Raw genomic sequence first — 22,819 nt, 5'->3', positions numbered from 1 at the left:
AGATCAGTGGTTCTCAACCTGTGGGTCGGGACCCCATTTGGGGTCGAACGACCATTTCACGGGTGTCGCCAAACAAGGCTTTCCGCCATTTTTTTCCCCTTTTCTTTGGCCACGCCCTTGGCACCCGGTGATGTATAAGTGGTTGGGGGTCACAACAACATGGGGAACTGTATTATGGGGTCACGGCATTAGAAAGGTTGAGAACCACTGCTCTAGATCTATCTGTCTGTCTGTCTGTCTGTCTGTCTTTCTGTCTGCCTGCCTGCCTGCCTGCCTGCCTACCTACCTACCTACCTATCCAGTGATAGAAAATCCTCAAACTCTGGGAAGAATATAAACCAGCTGTTTATTGTTAAAACACTAAAACAATAAAAATAACTATTTACAATACTAAAAACAACCTAAGTTTTCGCTAGTCTACTGCCAGCGTCATCAGAGTGAGTGTCATGGGGTGGGGAATTTTCTTATAAACCTTGCTAACTCAGTTTCTTGCTCATTGACCGTGTAATAGGGCCATCTGTCCTAATTGACTGAAATTGCCTCAATTGTCCCGCCTCTCCTTGTTTGCATTCCAGTTTTACAGCCTTCTATCTATCTATCTATCTATCTATCTATCTATCTATCTATCTATCTATCTATCTATCTATCTATCTATCTATCATCTATCTACGTGGCCAGCATGACATCACAGAGCGCTCTTACCTTCCCACCAAAGTGGTACCTATTTATCTACTCACATTTGCCTGCTTTTGAACTGCTAGTTGGCAGGAGCCGGGAAGAGGGAGGGAGTTTTGCCCTTTCTTAAAATCAACAACTGGTTTTATTCTGTGGTCTTCTTTTCTTGCAGAGTCCTCTTGTTTCCCCCTCTATCTAGTCGCCTGAGATACTTGATCCACCGAACCGTCGATGACGTTGATCTCCTGAGCAGCTTCTCTGTTGGAGAAGGATGGAGAAGAAGGACGGTGGTCTGTCATGCGGCAGTCAGGTGGGAGGCTGACTTTCGGTGCTAGGAACTGAAGAAGAGGTTACACGAATAAATAAGATTTCGTTTATTTTTAAAATGAACTCAAAAGTAAATTAAATGTATTGGATGAATGAGAGATTGAGATTTTGCTCAAGAGCCCATAAGCAGGAGAACTCTCCTAACAGTGAAGAGAATCAGTGGAACTACTTGCCTTCAGAGGTTGTGGGTGCTTCATCACTGGAGGTTTTTAAGAAGAGACTGGACAGTCACTTGTCTGAAATGGTATAGGACAGTGATGGCGAGAGACCGAGTGCCCAAACTGCAACCCAAAACCCACTTCTTTATTGCAAAGTGCCAACACGGCAATTTAATCTGAATACCGAGGTTTTAGTTTAGAAAAAAACAATTCGTACATTAACATCTTTTGTCTTAAAAGAAAAACAGAATAACAAAGCTTTCAGTGATACAAACAACTTTTTACTGAAAGGTAAAAAGTTTGCATTTGGCACGCTTTTGAACAATTAATGTGATTTTTGCTGTTGTATGCATGCTGATCATTTGTCTAACCTTGGCTCATACTTTGTAAGTTTGAGAGCAAGGCACATGCATCAGGTCATCTGTTAGTCTGTTTTTGGTGTCAGATTTGATATAATTCAAAGCTGAAAACAGCACGCTCGCTCCGGAGGCTTGTTTTGGCTAGGAAGGGGCTCGAGAAATGGCTTTTTCTTGTGAAAACTTAGCCAAAGAGCGAGGCGCGCGTGCCCACAGAGAGGGTTCTGAGTGCCCTCTCTAGCATGCGTGCCATAGGTTCGCCACCGCTGGTATAGGATCTCCTATTTAAACGGGGTTGGATTAGGAGACCTCCAAGGTCCCTTCCAACTCTATTCTGATTGGTTGACTTCCTTGTTAGCATCTTACTACCGTCCTGGAAGGAAATCCCTAAAATCCAGGGATGGTGACCAGTAAACATCTATGCTGGATTCTTTAGTGAGGCAAACTCTTGATTTTGTCTTTACACAGGGTAGTCAAAATGGGATGCATTTGGCCTTGAGTTCTAGACATTGACTTGCCCGCTTCTTCTATTTTGGACTCTTCTATTTTGGATTTAGGTTGCCGGATGAGCCAGACTGCCCCAATGGTGCTGTTGAAGCGTCTCACATCAACCACCCTCCCTATGCCAGAAGTAGAGGGAGCCGATCCAGAGGAGGCCCGCGGCAGATGGAGGGCTTGGCCAACGGTTCCCAAGCTCGAAGGGGAAACGGCCGGGCTAGAAGGCAGCCCCCCAAAAAGCCAGACAGAGCTCTCTATGTCCCCAGGGCGATGCGGAAGAAGCTGGAGGACCTGGGACAAGGTAGCTCCACAGAAATATTTGAGAGTGGGCTGCATTGTAGGAGCAACAAGGAGGAATGTCAAGCATCCAGGGCCTCTTCTGGCAGTGAAAAGATTCCAGATGGAACCAGGTTATCCAGCAAGACCGAATGTGAAAACATAAAGGCCCAAAGCCCCCCCAAGCAAAGATATTCAAATATGGAGCCTGGTAATCAAAGTGGCAGAGATGCTCTGGGCTGCCCAGATGTTTCTCTTTGGAAGGATGCACCCAGGGCATCCTACCTGGAAAAGCAAGAGAATGTGAAGTTGGCCTCATTGGGATTTGAAAGCAGTCCAAACCTGTCTGAAATATATCCCCAACACAAAGACGGCAGAAACGTCTTTGTCCCAGAAAGCTGTGAAAACTCAGGTCTTCTGGAAGGACTGATGGAGACTTTTGTTGAGTCTCTCTCCAAATTAAGTGGACATTCTCCTTTGCCTGAAGGCCAGAAGATCAAAGCTCCAGATGTCCAACAAGGGTTGAGCACAAAGCCGTTCTTTCTAGAAGATTCCCATAAAAGCGGCCAGGATTCCATTCTGTTAGAAAGTGTCCTGTCCCTTCCTGAAAACAGTGGGGCAGATGCTTCAAATGCTTTTCGGTTGAATTCTAATCAGGACTTGCCCCTCTTTGAAAATGACCACAGGACATGCCTGTATGCCAGTGGAGGAGAGGAGGGAAAGCTTCTCCCAGGCCTGGAAACGAGAACTGCAGAGTCCTCCAAGGACGACAGTGAGATGTCAGTGGAAACCCAATCTAAAGATTGCACCGTTGCAGTTCCATTCGAGCGTGGCCAAACCCAGCCATCTCAAGTCACGAAGGAGGACTTCTTGGTGTGGGACAGTTGCAAGACTCCATCTCAGCTAAACCCTCAAGCTCAGCCCTACTTGCAGACCAGTCCCAGCAAAGCCAAGCTACCGTTTGAAAGCCAGAAGAAAGAGTCAGTAGCCCCGGAGGGACCTCAGTGGCCGGGGGTCGAGCTGTCTGCTGGGGACAGAAGCACGGCTGTTTCTTCAGCAGAAGGAAAGGGCGGCCTTTTCGAAGATGACTGCGGGGCCGAACTCTTGCAAGAGGTAACAGCAAGCTGTCGCTATCTGTTTCCACCAGCCCGGCTTTATTTATTGGAAATAATTTTAATTTAACTTCCAGGTAGTCCTCGAGTTAAGACTACAACTGAGCCCCAAAATTTATGTGGCCAAGTGAAACATTTGTTAAGTGGAGCTTTGCCCCATTTGACAACTCTTCTTGCCTCAGTTGTTGAGTGAATCATTGCATTTGTTAAGTTAGTAACATGGTCGTTAAGCGAATCTGGCTTCCCCCATTGACTTTGTGCGTCAGAAAGTCGCAAAAGCGGATCACGTGGCGCACACACAAACACAACCCGGACGCTGCAACCATCATGGTTTGCTTGCTGCACAATAGCAGATAGGAAAGCGCTCCAGAGGGTCATTACCATTGCCCAGAGGATTATTGGTTGCCCTCCCTCACCCCCCACCTGGACGAACTGTACAGTTCCCGTTGTCTTAGGAAAGCTCAAAATATTCTTAAAGACTCATCTCATCCCGGACATCCTTTCTTTTTTTGAACTATGACCATCTGGCAGACAGTACAGGACAATAAAAACAAAGACAGCTAGGCTGAAAAATAGTTTTTAATCCCAGAGCTGTAACCATATTAAATACCACAGCATATTGCAACATTGAAATGCAATAGGATGTGAAGGATGTGTGTATATAATGTATGTTCTTATTTGTGGTTTTTACTTGTGTGTACTGTGCACTGTGGACAGCACTTAATTTCGGTGTGAGTTACACAATGACAGTAAAGATATTCTATTCTATCTAGTCTAGTCTAGTCTATTTTCTATTCTATTCTATTTTATTCACTTAAAGACAGTGATTCAATTAACAACTATGGCAAAAAGATGATAAAATGGGGCAAAATTCACTTAACAGCTGCCTTGATGAATAACAGCAATTTTGTGCTCTGTTGTAGTGGTCTATTGAGGACTAACTGCGTTTGGATATCTTTAAAGAGACTGGACAGTCACTTGTCTGGAATGATTTAGAAGACCTCCCAAGGTCCCTTCCAGTTCTATTCTAAATGTGAAGGATGTGTGTATATAATGTATGTTCTTATTTGTGGTTTTTACTTGTGTGGAGTGTGCACTGTGGACAGCACTTAATTTCGTTGTGAGTTACACGATGACCATAAAGATACTCTTATCATAAATATGAACCACATGATCAAAATTCAAACACTTGGCAACTGACTCACATTTATGACGATTACAGTGTCTCAGGATCAGGCAGTGATGCACTTAATAAATATGGCAAGAAAAGTTGTAAGTAAAATAGGGCAAAATTCACTTAACAAATGTCTCACTTAACAGAAATTTTGGGCTCAGTTGTGGTCGTAAGTTGAGGACTACCTCTATTTTTTGCCCTTTTTGTGTGTGCATGTCAACTGTTCACTGACTGACTTGCTGCATTAAACCCGTAAACCATCGTTTCTTGAATACAACAGTTTGGTTTCACACACGTGAAGTGAAACCCATGGTCTTTGGTAAAGCACCTGTCTGATTTTAACACGTGTTATTTTTTTTGTTCTTCCCAATTGGAAGTTTGTTCCACACTAAGCATTGTTTGCAACTATGTTATTTCCTGGCCAAAAAATAAAATAAAATAAACAGATTTTGGCTTAGCCTGAGCTAGAAACCTGATATTTCTCAGCGGGCTGTTTGTTACTTAGCAGAGATTATTCCCAGTCTGATTCTTCTTTCTTTGGAAGTGAAAAGCAGTGCAAAATACCTAATACACAAACACGAATCTTTCTTGATTTGAGTCCATTTTTTTTATCCACTGCAGTTGAACAGCTTTTGATTGTTAATGAATAATTCCTCTCTTAGGAGTTCAAGCAGCATAAAAAAAAATTAGATATGAACGTGTGTAGTCTTTAAGAGCAGGGAGAGCAGAACTATCTTAAGGAGTATCGTTGCTGTTTTAAATATTTTAGATAGAATTCTTTATTGGCCAAGTGTGATTGGACACACAAGGAATTTTTCTCCCGTGCATCAGCTCTCAGTGTACATTCAAGCAACAAAGTGATAAATCATGATCGTAATCGTAAGATACAATCATCCTAAAACATAGGATGCAACACTCAGTGATAGTCATAGCATACTAAATAAGGATGCAACACTCAGTGATAGTCATAGCATACTAAATAAGCAATCGACATAAATCAGGATAATAAATAAAAGCAATCAACATAAATCATAAGATGCAAACAAAGTTACACGTTCTGTGTATTTTATTGTTTAAAGTTTTTAACATTTTCAACCGTGTTATAGAGGCTTTATTAAAATTGCTAGTCCTACCTCATCAGTAGAATCGTATGCCTGCAAAGCTATTTCTGGGCTTCTATCCCTTTTATGGGTTTGGAGAATTGCTCTGTGAACATAAATTAGAGGAATTTATTAGCTAATAGATGGCCGTATGAATTATAATTATAGACATCTGATTCTACCATGGCACTTTAGCTGTTGCTTAAAATGTTAAAAAAAAAACACATCCGGAATGACCATTGTCTAGTTTTGCTGATGATGGTTTGCACTGATTCTTACTGTTTAGAAGTGAAGATGTAAAGGTGATTTGATTTTTTTTTTGCTCTTTTTCAGATCACAAATTATTTGACCATAAAGGACATAAGCATTGAGAAGATTCAGTTTGATTACTCTAGTTACGGGGAGGCACAGATCAATGAAGGAGATTTTGGCCACGTGCTAGAGATCTATGATTTTTCCCCATTGCTAAAAACAGAACATCTTATGGAGGCATTTTCCGATTTCCAGTAAGTGGTGGGCTAAAAAGTGTGGTGTTTCCTGTTTAGGACCGTCCCAGTATTTAGGACCAAAAGCAGAACCTTCTTTCTGGAGGGGAAATATATTGTAACTTCACAGAGATGTAAATGTAAAATGTAACTTTACAGAGTCTGTGGAGATTCTCAGTCATCTGAGGTTATGGTTATCCCAAAGGTGCTTTTTCAAAAGACAACTGGACTTCACTTTTCTTGTAAGACGTTTCGCTTCTCATCCAAGAAGCTTCTTCAGCCCTGACTGAATGGTGGAGTCATCTGTTGGCACTCTTTCTGAGAGTTGTTGAGGCTACGGGAAGGCTTATCTGTGCCCTCAGGGACATCTGAATACGAAGCGCAAATGGGTATGGAAACTTCTTGGAACTGCGGAAAGGACTGAGTTGTAAATAGGAGATAGTGTCGTATCTCTCTCTGTTGAGAGAGGGCCGTTCAAATTTAATTAATTAAGATGGCCCGTTTGATCCCTCTTTAAAACCAGCGGTCCCCTCTGTCCTGATTGTGGAAAGTCCATCCTCCCCCATTCAGTCAGAACTGAAGAAGCTTCTTGGATGAGAAGCGAAACGTCTTCAAGGGAAAACAAACTTCAGTTGCCTTTTCAAAAAGCAGCTTTGGGATAACTTTACAGAGACATAAAAATTGGCATCTCTGAGCACTGCCCATAGCCAAATTGCCAATCTCAGCACCCTCTTGTGGTATGCATTGTGGCTAGGATTGTACAGATTGATCACTGGTTGATTTGACTCTGCTAATTTCAACATTGGAGGCTATAAAACATCTGTTTGGGGGAGGGAGAAAGGGAGAGAATTAGCCCAGGGGTAGGCAACCTTGGCTCTTTTATGACTTGTGGACTTCCACTCCCAGAATTCCTGAGCCAGCCATGCTGAGGGGAAAGGGAGAGGTTCCCATGCTGAGCCATGCTGGCTCAGGAATTCTGGGAGTTGAAGTCTATGAGTCATAAAAGAACCAAGGTTGCCTACCCCTGGACTAGGATTTAGGAGACCCAGGTTTCAGTATGCTCAGTAGGCCAGGGGATAAGCAACCTCGACTCTTTTATGACTGGTGGACTTCAACTCCCAGAATTCCTCAGCCAGCATGAGGAAAACTTTGGTCCCCTCATGACTCGTGGATTTCAACTCCCAGAATTCCTCAGCCAGCATGAGGGAAACTTTGGCCCCTTCATGACTCGTGGACTTCAACTCCCAAAATTCCTGAGCCAGCATGGCCCAGCTTGGAAACCTCTCCCTTTCTCCTCAGCATGGCTGGCTCAGGAATTCTGGGAGTTGAAGTCCACGAGTCATAAGAGAGCCAAGGTTGCTTACCCCTGAGTTAGCACAAAAGCCTGACCTATATTTCCCAAGCAGGTTAGGAAGAAAATAATAGCTAAGCTGAGTTTGCTTCTTGCAGTTAGAAATAAAACCCCATTTTTACAAGGTTGGACACTCTGTTTCTGACTATTCCTACCGGCCTTGAATGTGGTCTAAGCAGTCAAACAGCCTCACTTAATAATCCTTGCTGCATTATGCAACGGCGGAGTCACAAAGTTAATTATGCAGCTTATGCAGTCTTTTCTTCGATGGCACTGGAAAAATGGAAATCAAACAGAATACATTCTTCAGGACACCTACTGTTCATAGCTTGATTAGGGCAATGCCTCTTTGAGTTGACAGAGAACTGGAAGCCAAACCAAAAGTCTGGGTATGTTGCAGGCGTAATATTTTCTCCTAATTAATACGCACGAAGGGAGTCTGGTAAGATCTTGTTGGGAAATGCAGCACTGAGGAAAGAAGAAAAAAATGCTTATTTTCCCCAGCATTATCTGAACTAGGATGACCTGACCACTTATCCATGCCTTGCTAGAATACTTAGAAAATGTATTATGTTAGTGATTGATTTCATTTGATTACTGTAGACTGTCCAGAGTCACTTTGGGTGAAATGGGTGACTATACAATTTAATGAACAAATGCATAAATTTGATTCCGGACTTTTTTTTCTGAGAGCTGAAGGCATCTTCTACAGAAGTCTTTCCTTCTCTTGTTCCCTAAAACATTGTGGGATAGATTGGACTGAGAAAGATTGTTCGGTCCATGGTCCAATGACGACTTGAATCTGATTCTCCCCCAATCCAGTAGTAGCAACAGCACTTAGACTTATATACTGCTCCATAGTATTTTACAGCCCTCTCTAAGCGGCTTACAGAGTCAGCCTATTGCCCCCAACAATCTGGGTCCTCATTTTACCAACCGTGGAAGGATGGAAGGCTGAGTCAAACTTGAGCGAGTAAGAATCGAATTGCCAAACTGCTGGCAGTTGGCAGTCAGCAGAATTAATCTGCAGTACTGCACTCTAACCCATGCGCTACCAAGGTAGAGTAGAGTAGAGTAGAGTAGAATTCTAGTCTAGTCTAGTCTAGTCTAGTCATATAACTACACCACCAAATGCATTATTCCTGCTAAAGTTGTACATAGACAGCTTCGCATGAGGGACCCATGTCACCCCATTTTGAAACCCCCATACCTATAACCATCCCAGTGCCTTCGCATCTGCTTACTGGGCAGGAATACAGGAAATGCTTGGAGGGAGATGAAAGCGTCAGACCTGCTTTTGCATGAAATCTTAACTCCCGTGAAACTATGACATTTAAAGAATAGTAACTCCGATCTGTCTCTTTCAGAGAGAGTGGATTTAAGTTGCAGTGGGTTGATGACACTCATGCCCTCGGGATCTTTTCCAGTTTGGCAGCAGGTAATTTTGCCTTTGTGTGTGTCCGTACGTGGGTATGCAGCCTATTTTCTTGTTTTCTCCCTCCTGGGGTTGGTGGATGGAAGCTCGAGTGGGTAAAAATGACTTTGTTGGGGGCCACGATAATCACGCAGTGCTGGGATTTGGGAGGTAGGGATTTCATTAGCAGCTTTGTATCTTCAAGGGACTGTCGCAAAGAAAAGGAGATTGATTTGTTCTCTAGGGCACCAGAGAGCAGGAGAAGAAGTAATGGGTGGAAACTTATCAAAGAGAGAGCCACTCTAGAATTGAGGACAAATCTCCTGAGAACAATTAATCAGTGGGATAGCTTGCCTCCTGGAGTTGTGGGTGCGCAATCGCTGTGAGTTTTCTGAACAACTATTTGGCAGGAATGGTGTAAAGCAGGGATCTGCAACCTTGACAACTCTTAAGGCTTGTGGACTTCAGCTCCCAGAATTCCTCAGCCAGGGAGGGAGGAAGGAAGGAAAGGAAAGGAAAAGAAAGGAAAGGAAAGGAAAGGAAGGAAGGAAGGAAGGAAGGAAGGAAGGAAGGAAGGAAGGAAGGAAGGAAGGAAAACAAAGAGAAGGAAGGAAGGAAGCTGTGGTGGTAACAGTGGTTAGAATACAGTATTGCAGGCTAATTCAGCTCACTGCCAGGAGTTTGATCCTCACCCACTCAAGGTTGACTTAGCCTTCCATCCTTCCGAGGTTGGTAAAACGAGGACCCGGATTGTCGGGCAATATGCTGACTCTATAAACTGATTAGAGAGGGCTGTAAAGCACTGTGAAGCGGTATATAAGTGCTATTGCTATTGCTACGTTAGTCAGGAGATTACAGCATTAGTACAAAGTAATGCTTTGGCTGCCGACAATCGCCCCCAAGACAGCCTCCAATAAAAGAATTCTCTTCTATGAGACCACCTCATTGAGTTCAAAAGCATCTGCTGTGAATTGGTGTCTCAAAGGATTCTCTCTCGTTGTTCAGCATCTCAAGCCCTGGAACAGAACTATACCTCCGTTAAGATCCGGCCTCTGATCCATGGAACAAGACAGTCGAAAATCAAGGCACTTCAGCGGCCAAGTAAGATATGTAATCAGTTTGGCACGCCTTCTCCTGAAAACAGTGGAAGACCTGTTTGACTTCTACGCAAGCAGTCAGTCTCTCTCTCTCTCTCTCTCTCTCTCCCTCCCTCCCTCCCTCCCTCCCTCCCTCCCTCCTCCTCCTCCTCCTCTTCCTCCTCTGTTTGGCTTTGTCCTGGTGTTGAAGGAAGGAAAAACACATTTTTCATCTCTGTTATTTGTAGAAGGTGATGATTTAAAAATTATTTTAAAGCGGGCGGTTAAGCTAATACTCTTGCAATATACTAATCAGCATTCAACTAGGGAGAGTAATATGTGTAGATGTGTTTGTGTCTTTTTTTAATGCACGTTTTTAATTTCTTGGTTTTTGTTTGTTTCTGTAAAAAAAAGCTTTTTTGGGGGGGAGTTTTGCATTTTAACTTTCTTTGAATTGAAAATCAGCCTTTTTATATAAAGAAGAAATTCTAACATGAAAAGTTCTCTGTCGGTTTAAATGAGGTCTGATCTACTTGGTGAAATAAAATGACTTGTGGCTTCAAGCCCATTGGGCCAGACTTCACCAGGCTCCTTCTCTAGTCCTTTTCCAATTTTTCTACTCCTTCTCTGCCATCTTTCTCTCTTTTTTTTTCCTTCCTCAGAGCTCCTTCAGCTGACTAAAGAAAGACCTCAGACAGATACAGCAGTAGCCCGACGGCTAGTAACCAGAGCCTTAGGATTACAGCGCAAATACCAGCAGAATGCAGGCTGTCGAGGATTGGAACCGGCAACCACCAACCTGCCAGATTAAAACCAGAGTGGTTTAAAGTGACTTGGGGTGGCATTAAAACAATGTATACAACAGTGTGATGACGGCGGGTCTCATCAGTTCATTTTGGTTGTGGTGTTGTCGTCGTTGTTGTTTTCAAGTAGCGACAGGCTGGTGGCAATGATCACAACATTATGTGTTAGAATTGGGAAAATTGATTAGAGTTAAATCAGTGGGAATTGATGACTGGGACAGAGGCTGATCTGGGAAGGCCCCACAGGAGGGCACTGTGTCCTAAGAGAAAAACTTCTTCAGCCAGCTCAAAAGTATTGCCAAAAAACACCTTGATTGAACACCTTTGTTAGCGTGGAAGCGAGAGGGCCGATTAATTTTTGAAACCTGCAAAGTTGGCTGGAGCTAACCTCTCATTCCCGTCAAGAGATAGAATTAAACTTCTTTCAACTGGTATCAAACGTTCTGCTTTCCTCCTTGTGCCTTTTGTCTCTCCTCCCAACCTCGCCGTCCTTTTTCAAAGCTTGGGTTACTCTCAGGTTACAGGCTGGAGACAGGAGAATTCCTTGGCTAGCTTTTGATCCCTCGGTCTGGTTTCATTACTATCCCCACAGATATCTTGCCCAGTTCAGCTTCCAAATGCACTTGAGAAACAGACGTTGGGATTCTCGCAGGTTTCGTTTTGAATTCCCAAGAGGTTCTTCGGAGCAAGCGAGGTTATGGATGGAACCTTATCCGCAGCCCCTTCAAGCAGAGATCATTTTTTCCCCGGGGACGCAGGACTGTTCCTGCAGTTACCACTTGAGTTCAGAGGGATGCCTAAAGTTCCAGAAGGCTGCAACTTTAGCCCCTCTTGAAAGCAAGTTCTTGGGATTCAAAGTGTTGCACAGCCCTAGCTGCTGGCGTTCCACTTTTGGGAAAAACAATAGAAAAAGGAGGGCTGAAATGTAGCTAGAGCCCTCTTGCCATTTCTCTCCTACAAACTACATAATGGCTCAGATGAAGTGGATGAATTGATATTGCAGGATCCAATCTGGGTCGGTCACCGGAACTAGTCTTCTGAGCGCTCCGACTAATGCTAGAATCCATCCTCGAAGAACTTCTCTCTTCTACCAAAATGTAGAGAGTAGAAAAAGAGAGAGAGTAGATCTTCTCTCTACCACACATTCTAGTAGAGAGAAGTTCTCCAAGGATGGACTTCAGCATTAGTCTGAAAGTTCAGAAGACTAAACGTCTAGTCCTGGTGACCGATCCAGATTGGATCCTGAAACATTATCCCGGGACACATACACGTGCCTTTATTCATGGGAAATGGTATTGCTTTAATTCTGCCTTAGGTGTGCTTTCCAAAGGAATAAGCAAGCCACTGCAAGTGTGGGTCTCAAAATTCACGGGGGGGGGGGAGAATGGGTTCTCAGCCCTCTCATGCTGGATTTCAGGTCTAAGAGTAGATTATGCGTGACAACACTGGAGGCACAACTGGGAGAGGACCCAGGTCTTCGTAGTTGTTGGCTGTGCATGCTGCAGCATATTGGCATAGCTGATTGTGGTGTTTTCCTCAACTGCGGTGCATATTAATCTATTTATGGCACCATTGTTTTTGTTCATCGCCCAGAGTCATTTGTTGAGATGGGTGGCTATACAAGTTAATCAAATAAATAACTACATTCATAATAGGTTTGACTGTGAGCTTTAGGAAATAAGACACAAAGCCCATGATATCTGGCCTATTAGAGCAAAAGAAAAAGGGAAACAGAAGGGAGAGAGGGAAGAAGAAAGGGGGGGAGGGAGGAATGAAGGAGGGGAGAGGAAAAAGGAAGGAAGGAAGAGAGGAAGAGGAAGGAAGGAAAGAGAAAAAAAAAGTCCAGTCGAAACATTGTTTTGTGAATAAGTGACTAGCCTTGTCGTGCCCATTGTGTAGTAGAGATATCCGTTGTGCAGAGAACTGGCTCTGAAAGTTTGTTAGTGCAACTTTTTAAAAGAAAGTCTACCAGTGGTCAGCATAATCTCAGTTTATTCATACAACACTTATACCTGTGCAAAATACAGTTTTAAAATCCTCTTAGCTTATCCTCCCAACCAACGTGTCTGAACTAGTTCTCATTTGACAAGCAAGAATCAGCGAGCGAGCAAGAAAAAGGGAGTGGATGGCTATTAAAAAAAAAATTCACCGTGTCCCTGATCAAGAACTGATGTGTGAACTTGGTTTGCATAAATCCACAGTAATGGACGAGACTCGTCGATAATGTGGTTCACCTCTCCGGTTACCCATTTATTTATTTATTTTTTCTTTCGTAAAGTAGCCAAGGAATGAGCTTTCAGGAAGGGAAGGCTTTAAATCATTTTATGTTTTCTCTTTACAGTTTAGATACATTGAATTCCTTCTCTGTTATGGTCCCCAAATATGATGGGTTGAAAGTCTTGATGTAGCAATACCTAGTAACATCCACGGCCAGAGACAATCTACCCTTAGCCACTGATGCTTAAAAGAAACAATAGATAAAGTCCACATTCGCCTTTTTGAGCCTCCAAAAACATTTCACTGATTATTATTATTTTAGAAACAAAATGCTGGATATGGTATTCTGATCCACTGCGGCAAATATAGCTTGATTTTGCAGTTCCCTCTTTTGTATAGGATAGTAAAAATAAGAAAATTGGAACCTCGTGGGTTGTTTTTTCCTTTGAAAGTACTGTATACAAACTGGGTAAAGGCCTTTACTTAAAAAAAAAAAGAATATTCAAGTAGGAATGGTTTTCTGCAGTAATGCATGTCCTCAAACCAACAGAGGCAAATGTGCTTAGCACCATCGTACATTTACTAATGCAGGGGTTGTCGTCAAAAAGTAAAGATGGCTGCAATCACACAGCTGGGAGTAGCCATCTTGATTTTTGGAATTCCCCCCAAGGACTCCCGTGTAAAGTGTGTCCTAAGAAATTCATTTTTTTTTCTTAAAAGATATTGTAGAATAGCTTGCTGTAATGAATAGGGGAGAGGTCTATCGTAGGAAAAACTTGGTATACGTGATGTATTTCTTAATATTCATGGGATGACAAAAGGGTGGGGTAACATGGGTGGAAAAGACATGGATTGGAAGATAAGGCAGGGCAAATGAACAGCTCACTGTGTTTCAAAAAATTCACAGTCTAGTGGTTTTTAAAACCAAGATGGAACTTAGGATGATCATATTTTCCTTGCCCTACTGACAGTTCCATCTTTTTTTCCCCCTCCCAACATCAAATGTCACCCGTGTTCTTGGAGATGTGAGCAGATTAAGATGAAGAAAGGTGACATCCCACCAGTGGCATAGAGTCAGGTTTTTGAACGTCTGCAAGACCAACTACAAAGGCTGAAAAAAGAAGTCCTCAAAAAAGGTAACTCTGAGCACCAAACCGCCTTGCTGAGTTATCAGTCAGATGCCCCTTCAGTGGACCAAGGGGGCATGAGAGTTTGCAATTGTTGAAGTACCTGGAGGGAAGCAAAGTCATACAGCTAGTGCAAAACCTTCCTTCTCTTGGAACGGGTGTGAAATGTGAGTCTGCTGTTGCGTCTTCTGCTGCTAAACATTGCAAAGTAGGTTTGGAGTAACACCCTTGAAAAATAACTTACAGAGCTAACATGAGCGTTCATGGTTGGTTGCTTGATACTTCAGTTTTCCGAGCAGGGGTTAGGGAAATCATAGGAAAAGCCATGAGGATCTAAAGTTAAAACACCTGATTGTTCCAAAGTCCACTGAAATATTCTTTCTGGTCTGGCTCATAGTAAGAGTTGGCTGTGAGAAGGGAGAAAAGAGAGAAAGAGTCAAATGGCAGAGTCGGCTTGGTTAGCTACTGTATGTGCAAAACAGCAACAGCAATAGCACTTAGACTTATATACCGCTTCACACTGCTGTACAACCCTCTCTTAAGCGGTTTACAGAATCAGCATATTGCCCCCCAACAATCTGGGTCCTCATTTTACCGACCTTGGAAGGATGGAAGGCTGAGTCAGCCTTGAGCCGGTTAGAATCGAACAGGTGGCAGTCGGCAGAGTTAGTCTGCAGTACTGCATTCTAACCACTGTACCATCACCAACTACAGGTCTTCCTCAACTTACAAACATAACTGGGGACAGAATTTCCATCGCTGAGCAAGTCAATTGTTAAATGAGTCATACCCAATTTTATGACCTTTTTCTTGCTCCAGTTATTAAACAAATCAATGCAGTTGTTAAGTGAATCATGCAGTCATTAAGCAACTCCAGCTTCCCCCACTGACTTTGCTGGTCAGAAGCCAGCTGGGAAAGGTTGCAAACGGCAATCACATGACCCTGGGATGCTGCAATTATCATTTTGATCATGTGACACAAGGACGCTGCGACAGTCCTCTTGAGTGTGAGGTCTGGTTGTAAATGACTTTTTTCAATGCCGTTGTAACTTTGAAAGACCGCTAAACAAATGGTTGTAAAGTCAAGGACTATCTGTATTGTTGAAGGAAGAATCAGGGACCTCAGCCCATTTCAAAGTCCGCCTGCTTCTGCAATGATGGTTTTGAGTGGTTGTAATGGAGATTATGTGGCCCTTAATAAAAAAAACCTTTCATCCTGACTTAACGATAGTCATGCATTTTTGTTATAAAAACAAAATTCAGCAAACGAATTCTAAAGAAAAACCCACTGAATTCAGTTGAGGTTCTGCAATAACATCCTATGTGGGTTGCTAGAATGGTGAGGAGAGGCTGTAAGTGTTGGCCTTTTGACACAGATTGTACAACTGAATGTGACATTTCTATTTATTTCTTAATTTTTTTAAAAAAACTGGAGGTAATGCTACACCTGGATATTTATATCAGTTGGATGAAAAACACAAGTTGAAAACAGGAGAAGTTCAACTTGGGTTTCCAGTTAAAACCAGGAGGAAATATCCAGATAAGGCTGATTTTTAACTTTGCTTTTCAAAACAGGTGAATTTCCCAGCTGACATTTGGGACTTCTAGAAACATGATGGGGTTCCTGGAAATTTATCCGGTATGTGCAAAAAAACCTCTTGCAGGATTCCAGAATGACCATCTAAATGGGAGTTTCAGAAACCGATGAACCGGTTCTGATTCAAGCACAAAAGTATTTAGTATTAAATTAAAGTATAATTTAACACATGAGCAATGAAATGAATGGGATGTTTAAGTAAAAATATGACATAAGAATCTTTTTCCTACCCTTTTTTGACACAAGCTATTCAATTATTGTAGAGGACCACAGAGACAGCTTGAAAGAAGGAACATGAGGGCAATTGTATAAATACCAGCATAGCCTTGAGAGAGGTAGGGTGAGAAAGAAACTCAAGACTGCTCTGTCTTGATTCTCTTCAGTATGAGAGAGAGAGAGAAAGAAAGAGAGACAGACAGACAAAGACAGACAGACAGAATGAGGAGAAAGTTTGTCAGGCTTTCAAGATAGTCTTACTACAGTCTGTTTCCTGATTGTGAAGAGCTGAGAACTATTTTATTGATACAAAGCTTATCCCATAGTTGTTCAAAAGAAGAAAAACAAAAGCCAAACTTACCTATATGGCAGTTGAACACCCACACACGCTGTAATCCATACCTGACGTTACATAGCATAACATTGTTGGAATAATCAGATTCTGCCACTTCAAAGTTTGGATTAACAATGATCTGGGTAAAGAGACAGGAATTTCAGCGTGATCTAATTGGAGATAACAATCCTAATTGTGTGTGTGTAAGAATAATTAGTTTGATCATACAGCTGAAGCCCTTTCTCTTTTTATCCCTCATACATATAAAGGCAAGGTTTCAGTTTCTTTTTAGCACAAACTGATGCAACCTTTGCATTTACTGAAGCTAAAACGGCCTAAGACAGTGGTTCCCAACATTTTCTTCACCATGGACCCCCTTTAAATACCTTTTGTGGCCATGGACCCCCAAAATTTAACTCAAGATTTAAATCATAACATTTCTTCAAGCCTTGGCGGACCCCCTGTGGTGACATCACGCCCCCCGCTCCAGGGGTTTGCGGACCACAGGTTGAGAACCACTGGCTTAAGAGATCTCCCTTAGGAGCAGCATTTATGTAAGATCAAAGCTATAGATTCAGGCTTGTTCAAATTCTGCTTAGTAATGCCATTAAAACTGTATATCCTTCCATCCCCTCCACTGCAATTGGGTCACCCACAAGTAGTCCTTAGCTTATAACCACAACTGGGCTCAAAATTCCCATTGCTAAGCAAGGCAGTCATTAAGTGGATCAAGCCTAGTTTTATGAGGGTTTTTTTTGTGTGTGTGGATTGCTGCATCTGTTAAGCGAATCACACAGTTGTTAAGCAAATCAGGCTTCCCTCATCAACTTGTCTGGACTACCTCGAAGAGCTAACATTCTTCCTGAGCTCATCCAAAGTATCATCAATTCAGATTAGAATAGAACATAATAACAGAATTGGAAGGGACCTTGGAGGTCTTCTAGTCCAACCCCCTGCTCAGGCAGGAAAGTCTATACCATTTCGGACAAATGGTTGCTCAGTCCCTTTTTAAAAGCTTCCAGCGTTGGAGCACCCACAACTTCTGGAGGCAAGCAGTTCCATTGGTTAATTGTTCTAAATGTCAGGAAATTTCTCCTTAGTTCCAGGTTGCTTCGCTCCTTGATTGGTTTCCATCTGTTGCTTCTTGTCCTGCCTTCAGGGGCTTTGGAGAATAGCTTGACTCCCTCTTCTTTGGGGCAGCCCCTGAGATATGTCACGTAATCTTTTTTCCCCTCTGGTGTGAATGACAAAGCAGAATGCCAGGAGGAATGTCGCAGCTCAACCCACTTTGTAATGGCTAAGACAGTGGTTCTCAACCTGTGGGCCGGGACCCCATTTAGGGTCGAACGACCATTTCACGGGGGTCGCCAAACAAGGCTGTCCGCCATTTTTTTCCCTTTTCCCTAGTTGTCCTACTCCCTCTTATTGGTGGCCACACCCACTTGGGGGTCACCACAACATGGGGAACTGTATTATGGGGTCACGGCATTAGAAAGGTTGAGAACCACTGGGCTAAGAGGTCCATCAATGTGACCAACATAGAACAGATTCCATTAAGTCTGATGATATGCTTCCAAGCATATGAAGATAATCAGCTGGCTGGTGAAGGGAGAGGCCGGGTTGCTTATATTCTGCAAACAAGAACTGTGGTCACCATTCACTTGCGGAATCACAGCTTACCCGTAAGATGTAGTCTCCTTGTTTGAGATCCGTAACGTCGATCCACTGGCAATCAATATCATGCCGATACACATCATAGCATCCCACAGAAATCCCTTGCTCCCCAAAATTTGCACACTCGTATTGCTTCTGGACACCTGAGAAGGAAGTCAGGACAAAGATAGTATCAAGGTTTTGGAAGGCCTGATGTGCGTTTTAACTAAGTAAGCAATAAGAGACGTGAGCTATGGACAGGCTTCCGATGAGCTCACCAAGAGGAAGGTGGCAGCCATTTCTGTGCAAGGACCGATGACCCCCATTTTTAGAAGTTATGGGAATTTGCCTGTCGTGTCTTTTTTCTTTTCTTCCTGAAGGGCGAAGAAGACCATGTAATTAGCCCAAAGGTGCTTCTTCCCAAAGGCAATTGGACTTCCTTGGTTTTTGAAGAAAGAACTGAAGAAGCTTCTTGGATGAGAAGAGAACATTTTCAAAGGAAAAAAAAAAACCAAGCAAGTTCAGTTGCTTTTTGGAAAAAGAATCGTTGGGATAACCATGAGCTGGATGATTAAGAATCTCCATAGACATATCATGGAATTAAATTCCCAGTTCAACGGTATCTCCAAAAAGAAGGTACACAATACCAGTTGACTTGGGGGGAAACCTTTGGCAGAAGGGAGGCTCGTGGGGCGAAGCCTCAGATGTTGCTCATTTCAACAGAGATATAGTAAATCAGTCTGGCCACTGTTCTGATGTAAAACAGAGCAGTTTCCTACATCCACAGGACCGGTTGCCGCCCTAGAGCTAGTATTTTCTTCATTCTGAAGGGGAAAGTATCATCTTTAAAGGCTTATTCCAAGGAATGTCCTGGACCCTGAAAGCATTCCTCAACCGGATTGCTGGATAACAATGGACGGTGGAAAGCTGATTCTCCATTTGATTTTAATGGTACCAAACAGCTCACAGTCTCCCCGTGAAGACTCAGCCTTCGACATATGTTAAGTGGGAAAACAGCCGGGGATTAAGGAGAGCTAGTTCAAAGTATCAGCAGTCACCGACATATTAGCAATGCATTGAAACAACATTAGGAACCCATGTACCGTCTAGGCAGTCACTGTCCTCCAGGCAAAAGCTGGCTTTGTGGCCTTCAGCAACTTGAGTCCAGTTGCTATCCAGAAGATCATAGTGAGCAAAGACTTCCATGCTGTGGTAATGCCTGTGGAAGCCAGAAAGAAAGCAGATTTCTGAAGGCTGTCAAATGAAGATTTGATGTCTTGTGTAAACTCAGCACTGATTATGTAACCTAGTTGGGTAATGAAATGTCTGCAAGAGAACTATCAAGCCCAGAGAGCACCAAAGACTCCACAATTCAACGTTGAGCTACAATTATTCTCTTCTATGGATGAACTCGGCTCTCTGTGATTTAGTAGGAAATCATAGTTAAGGCTGGTGAATGCGGCCATTTTCTTTCTGTAATCAAAGCCAGAATGGCAGATTATCATGACTGTGGTATCTACCCTACCACATATGTATACAGGGAATACCTTTCTCACTAACGTACTATATTAGCCTACCGGGAAGCCCTAGGGCCTAGCCACTGCTTGTCCAAATTTACTACTGGTTAACTCTAAATGCTTTTCATTTGGATGAAAGTATCTCCCAAATGTCACTATTTATTTACTGGATGAAATCCAGCTTGTTGACATTAGTCTAGAAGAAGGAAATAAATACCATATGGAATGCATTTTGGGAGGAATCCTGTTGTTAGCAACAATACAATTGAATTCATGTGACATGATAGTCTCAAGTCCATTCCTGTCATTGAGAAATTCCTTAGGGGATTCTGAGTCTTTGCCGTGAGGGGGAAAGATGATATATAGAGATTGGGACAAGAATATATAGAAGATACAGCTCTTTAAAAAGAGGAGACGTAGGTCTTTTAAATTAATGCTCAGCGGAATTGATCAAAGCCAATAAATCAAGTCTCAGTTTCCACAGAGGTTAGTGCCTGCTAAAAGTTGCAATTGTCCTGCTCAGAAATGAATTTACTTTTCTTGAAGCTCAGTTCATAATTAGGAATAAACGTAATCCAGCGGTGCTGCACAATATCCTTGATCAAACTAAACAATGAGCTCACCTCCACGGAGGTAATTCAGCTGCAGGTACAGTACTTACTTGGTGGGAGGCCTCCTTCAAAGCTTTAGTTAAGCTTTAAAAGTTTAAATAGCTTCAGGGAAGATGATTTGAAAAGCCATCTGCTCCTATTTATCCTGTCTGGCCTTCCTTTCATCAACATACCCCCATCCTGAGTTAGATTTAGCAGATGGTTATAAAGACACGGCACCTTTTAGAAGAGATGTTCATTGCAACCTGTTTCATACTCTTTTTGTTTATGTTGTTTTCCAAACCTTTTAGGGCATCACTGCTATTTGTATGACCTCTATTATAATATATTTATACTTCTGCTGTGTTTATATATTTCTGCTCTGTTTCTGCTGTGTGAGCAGGTCAGGAATGTGCTCCTGTGCTTGTTGAGGTTGACTTGGAACCAGTGGCCAAGGCCACCAGCATTTTAACTCGCGCTAAGAACCCTTTTTCTCGCAGGTCCGTGTGATGTCTCTCCATGAGTTGTGTCCTTCCTAGTCTACAAAAGTGAAGACAGAAAGAAAGACTTGCCTGTGGCATTCATGCCAGATCCAAGCGTGGCGGCCCGTTTTGGGACGGAAGTCAGCCTGCCCATTGTTATGGATCTGGGAGGAGAAACGGAAGAGTCTCCTTTGACCAGTGGACACCGAGGTATTGACCGCGGAGGAGGCCAGGCAATTCTCCTCCATGGCGCACTGCAGCACATGCATGGGGCGATCCTCCAGATAGGATGTGTGTTCCACCTCCTTGGCATTGAGAACCAGATCCGCCGCAGCTGCAGACATCAATTGACAGTAAGGATCATGCTTTTATCCTCTTGTTTTGCTCACTATGTCACAATAACCAAAGTTCACAGGGAAGGCAGTCAGGTTAGCATTCACCCTGGTTTAACCCGATACAATACTCAAAACACGGACACGCTTGACTGTGATTCAGATAAACCGTGGTGATTTTGAGCAAAGGAAGCTGAAGAGCTTACTTTCTGTACAGGAAACACCAGCTGCATAGCGTCCACCTCCCTTGGGACAGGTGACCTTGGCATCATGAGGACAGTGGAACAAAGCCATTTCTGTCCCAGAGCACTTCATCCCACTCATGACCACATTGTCTGCACCAGTGTCTCCATACCAGTACCAGGTTTCCTAGTAAGAAATACCAAAAAAAGGGAAGGTGATTAAGCATAGATGCATTGCAGTCTGTTTTAAACCACCTTTCCCACTTCAGTAAGCTCTGGAATCACTGGATTTTAGTTTTGTTTTGTCCAGCCTGGGGGCCTAATGACCAGCTCATTGCCTAGCAGTCCCATTATTTTTTCTGGTATCCATGTCAGAAGGATTCCTGATTTAAAGGCCAGGGTTCTAATTCAAATTCAAATTTAATTCTAATTCAGGTTTTCTGTATACTTTGGAGCAAGCAATTCCTGCCTTCCTTTATCGATGTGTAGTCTTTCCTGATGGGTAAGGCCCAAAAGGACATGAAGTAATCCTAAGTAAAACAAATGCAAGCAAAGCAAAGCACCCTACGAGATGTAATAAAACAAAGGAAATGGAAGCAAATGCTCTCGCACGGTTGAGTTTGTCCATACAACACTCTAAAGTCAAAGCTAAGCCTCAAACTTTGCAATAGCACTAATGATGGAAGCAGAACTTGGCAATGTTCCTGGAAATCTTCAATGAAAGGTCTAAAAGTATTAACATGAACAATTTCTAGGTTCTGGCCAAAGAACATAGCCAGTAAGAAGTGGATATATGAAGGCTGCACGCCAGTAATCATAAAGAGGGAGCAGCATAAAAATGTGAGCAACTGACTCAGTAGCACATTCTGGACAAATATCACAGCACTCACAATATGGAATATTGTCAAAACCTTCCCTCCAGCTGGCAGTTGTTTGTCATCAGCAAGCTATCCTAGCAACTGCAATGGTCGACTGGCAAAACGATAAAAAGTTCAGGAGATGATTTTGTAAACAGTCACCTGCAAACTGCTCCATTATCAGGGGGAAAAGAATTGCTTCCTGGTCAGTTGGAAAGAAGCTTGTGAGATAGAAGCACAGAAAATCCCTGCCCTAATACTTTGGGGAATACATCTAAACTGGGAATAGCGTAGTTGCTGACGTCCATGCAACTTTATCCCTTTCATTTCAATAAATCTTGTTAAAGAAGCCTCGAGGGATTGGCTGAGTCAGAGCCTAACAATAACGAGGAAGGAAACCACAATGTTAGACTCTGCTTCTTGTATTTTACAAGGTAGACTCTGCTTCTTGTATTTTACAGGAAAAAGTTGATGTTCAGAAGGCCTGGCTGAGGAATTCTGGGAGTTGAAGTTCACAAGTCATAAAAGGGCCAAGTTTGAAGACCTCTGTGTTAACACTTCACTATAATCAAATGTATAACAATCAGGCAAGAAAAAACAGCAAATGAGTAATGACCATCCAGTGTTCAGAATCTCTTCTTCATATTCCACCTAAGGAAAATGCTGCTAAGGTCCTAACCAACAGGACGTTCCTTGTATCAGTCACAACACACTGGCAGAACCTCATTAAAAATGGCTCCTTGGTATGCAAACCTCCACGGGTTAAGTCTGCTCCACATACACAGAGGGGCTGTATGCTCCATGGGGTGGGGGGGCCCAGCCTGGAGCAAACACAAGGACCTCAGTTCCCAAAATGAGTAGATCCAGGGCAAGGAAATGCCTTCTTCCATCAAACAGCATAAGGGCTGCT

At 42.9% G+C, this 22,819-nt stretch overlaps 2 protein-coding genes and 1 long non-coding RNA gene across 8 annotated transcripts in view; 2 read left to right on the top strand and 1 right to left on the bottom strand.

Moving 5' to 3' along the window:
* The window catches only part of R3HCC1 (R3H domain and coiled-coil containing 1), a 16,148-nt gene extending 4,904 nt beyond the window's left edge, over window positions 1-11,244 (top strand). For all 4 annotated transcript variants that reach the window (XM_039354217.1, XM_039354218.1, XM_039354216.1 and 1 more), the window contains exons 3-8: window positions 848-985; window positions 2,074-3,403; window positions 6,010-6,182; window positions 8,880-8,950; window positions 9,932-10,027; window positions 10,665-11,244. In XM_039354217.1, coding sequence (XP_039210151.1) covers window positions 848-985; window positions 2,074-3,403; window positions 6,010-6,182; window positions 8,880-8,950; window positions 9,932-10,027; window positions 10,665-10,813 — 1,957 coding nt within the window. In that variant the 3' untranslated portion in view covers window positions 10,814-11,244. The remainder of the gene's footprint in view (window positions 1-847; window positions 986-2,073; window positions 3,404-6,009; window positions 6,183-8,879; window positions 8,951-9,931; window positions 10,028-10,664) is intronic.
* A 1,536-nt stretch (window positions 11,245-12,780) lies between these two features.
* The window catches only part of LOXL2 (lysyl oxidase like 2), a 51,123-nt gene continuing 41,084 nt past the window's right edge, over window positions 12,781-22,819 (bottom strand). For all 3 annotated transcript variants that reach the window (XM_039354214.1, XM_039354213.1, XM_039354215.1), the window contains 6 exons: window positions 21,077-21,239; window positions 20,629-20,872; window positions 19,053-19,168; window positions 17,977-18,113; window positions 16,324-16,435; window positions 12,781-14,556 (listed from right to left, as the gene is read on the bottom strand). In XM_039354214.1, coding sequence (XP_039210148.1) covers window positions 14,489-14,556; window positions 16,324-16,435; window positions 17,977-18,113; window positions 19,053-19,168; window positions 20,629-20,872; window positions 21,077-21,239 — 840 coding nt within the window. In that variant the 3' untranslated portion in view covers window positions 12,781-14,488. The remainder of the gene's footprint in view (window positions 14,557-16,323; window positions 16,436-17,976; window positions 18,114-19,052; window positions 19,169-20,628; window positions 20,873-21,076; window positions 21,240-22,819) is intronic.
* Window positions 14,027-20,693, top strand: LOC120312904. Its single transcript, XR_005557989.1, has 3 exons — window positions 14,027-14,158; window positions 15,725-15,788; window positions 20,557-20,693. It is a non-coding gene; the product is annotated as an uncharacterized LOC120312904 (long non-coding RNA).

Source organism: Crotalus tigris, unplaced genomic scaffold (assembly GCF_016545835.1).
Source record: "Crotalus tigris isolate CLP2741 ecotype Arizona unplaced genomic scaffold, ASM1654583v1 scf7180000018549.3470463, whole genome shotgun sequence".
Lineage (NCBI taxonomy): Eukaryota > Metazoa > Chordata > Lepidosauria > Squamata > Viperidae > Crotalus > Crotalus tigris.
Note: the sequence above shows the minus strand (reverse complement) of the source record. Positions and strands in the feature narration are given on the sequence as shown.